This window comes from Cebus imitator, unplaced genomic scaffold (assembly GCF_001604975.1).
Source record: "Cebus imitator isolate Cc_AM_T3 unplaced genomic scaffold, Cebus_imitator-1.0 Scaffold133, whole genome shotgun sequence".
In the NCBI taxonomy this organism is placed as follows: Eukaryota; Metazoa; Chordata; class Mammalia; order Primates; family Cebidae; genus Cebus; species Cebus imitator.
This window is the reverse complement of record NW_016107448.1, coordinates 1-2,455: the sequence shown is the minus strand read 5'-3', so window position 1 is coordinate 2,455 and position 2,455 is coordinate 1. Positions and strand designations below refer to the sequence as shown.

The 2,455-nt window shown below is 40.0% G+C and overlaps 1 protein-coding gene across 1 annotated transcript; it reads right to left on the bottom strand.

Annotated features, from left to right (window-relative positions):
* Positions 1 to 1,766: 1,766 nt before the first annotated feature.
* LOC108313114 (peptidyl-prolyl cis-trans isomerase FKBP1A-like) lies at positions 1,767 to 2,401 on the bottom strand. Its single transcript, XM_037743044.1, has one exon. The coding sequence runs from the start codon at positions 2,375 to 2,377 to the stop codon at positions 2,021 to 2,023; it is 357 nt and encodes a 118-aa protein (XP_037598972.1). The 5' UTR covers positions 2,378 to 2,401; the 3' UTR covers positions 1,767 to 2,020.
* Positions 2,402 to 2,455: the final 54 nt, after the last annotated feature.

The following is a 2,455-nucleotide window of genomic DNA, read 5'->3' as shown; positions in this document are numbered from 1 at the left end:
TGAAGAACATTGTTCTTCATGCACATCACTGAATCTAAAAAATTATTTGGATTATTAAATCATTACCAACCTAATTATGACTCGGCTACAGTAATCAAAATTGCACATGAATGAATTGGATTACTGGCTACCAACTGCACCTGTCAGAGTTTTATTTAGCCAAATTTATTTGTTAAATCTCAGAAGTTCCTGCTACCCACAAAGAATCCTTCACAAACTTCCTGGTAGCCTTTTGCAACCCGACAGGATGAGTCAATGAACAGCATTATAAACAACACTTTTCTTGCATTGAAATATTACCATGCTCCCCCTAGAAGAACAAAGGTTATTTGTGAAAGCAGTGGTGACTAGGAAAATCAACTATTATAAAATTAGTAAGTTTTAAAAAATAGATTAAAATACACTTATTTTATTCTAACATTTTAATTCTGATTACATGCTGTCTAAGGCAATTAATCTTAAGAAAAAAGGGCTACATTAGCTAAGTGGGTTATATTAGAATGATTTTTTCAGCAACCTTAAAATTATCTCCTTCATACCAATATCTTTTCTATTTTGAAATTACCTTTGTAATTTCATTTCTGATTATGAAACTGGTGCATATTTATCATATAGAGAACATAGGAGATCACAGAGAAAAAAATAGTCATGATTTTACGGTCCAGAGATTTAAGTGTATTAGTTGAGTATCCCTAATCTGAAAATCTGAATCAAAAATACTTCAAACTCTGAAAATGTCTGAGTGACAATATGATGCCAGAAGTGGAAGGTTCAATGCACACAAACTTTGTTTCATGCACAAAATTATTTAAAATATTGCATAAGATTAGCTTCAGGCTGTGTCTATAAGGCATATATAAAACTTTTTTTTTTAATAAAAGCCAGCATAAAGCACTTTTATTGCAATCATAACACTTGAAACTCATATATGGTGCTGGGGGGAGGGGGTAGCAATGATTTCTCTCAACAAATCACTAAAAAGGACAGCAAAGGGGTGAGAAGGGGCTGAGGGAGGAAAAGCCAGGAAACTTTGAGATCAGCAGAGGGAGCCAAGCATCAATAAACAGGAGATGCTGAAGCTGCGATGACCAGCATCATTTTCTTAAGAGAACATTCAGGATTTGTCATGATGGCTGGGCTTTCATTGGGTGTTAAGTCGACAAACAACACCTTCAATTTAAGCAGTCATTTAAAGTTCTCAAGGTTTAGGAAGTGGTGGAGCTTGGAAAGTTATGAGATTACAAAATTTCTGAAAATCCATTAGAAAAACCTCAGGATGGGAAAAAAAAACAAATAAATAAGCCAGGCCACAAAGGAGTCTTCAGAAGTCCCTGCTGGCTCAGGGACAGATAGATACCTGCAGTGTCCAGCATCACAGTGAAAATGACCTGCTTTCAAAGCCAGAGGGTTTAAGGAGAGGGTGGGGTGGGGTGGGTGGAGGCAAAGGCTCTCCCCATCCCCACCTCAGTTTTAGGTAGGGCTTTTATTTTAACACAAGGACATCTCTCAACTTGGAAAATAATTCAGCCCTCAATAGCACCCAAATCTGCTATGGCCTTGCAGTGCAGTAGCAAGAATGTTTAATATATAATAGATAAAAATTTCATTGAAAAAATTAAAATATTCTTGCAACCCCCCGCACAAACACCAATTCCTATTGTAAAGTTAACCTATCACTTGTGCTGTTAATACTTGATCATGTACTTCATTGGAAACCTAGATCCAAAAGTCTGAAACTGAATCTTCACCCCAAAATGAAAACAAAATAAAATGAGTAACTTGAGGTTTATGGCATATGGTTTAGGTAAACACACATACGAGGATAAAGGGGAAGAGGAAATGAAGATGTCGGAAGCAAAGCTGAGTGACAGAACACATTCAGTCGGGGCAGATGTCTATACAGAGTGTAGTGGAACATCAGGAAAAGCTCCATATGGATTCATGTGCAGGCATCTGGAGGCACCAGGATCCCTCCATGGCAGACCCAAGGACAGGGAGCTAAGGGAGGAGTCCATTCCTTTCATTCCAGTTTTAGAGGCTCCACATCGAAGACAAGAGTGGCATGTGGTGGGATAATGCCTGGGTGCCCAGTGGCACCGTGGGCATAATCTAGAGATATAGTCAGTTTAGCTCTCTGACCCACACTCATCTGGGCAACACCTCCTTCCCAGCATCGGATCACCTCCTGCTTGCCTAGCATAAACTTAAAGGGCTTGTTTCTGTCAAGGGAGGAATCAAATTTCTTTCCATCTTCAAGCATTCCGGCGTAGTGCATCACGCAGGTCTGGCCGCTCTTCAGGAAGGTGCGCCCTTCTCCTGGGGAGATGGTTTCCGCCTGCACTCCTATGGCGGCAGCGGACGCTGGACGGGCGGGCATCGCGAAGGGTGGCGTGGACCGACAGCAAACTTATAGGTAAAACTTAAATGAATTTTGTGTTTAGACTTTGGTTCCATC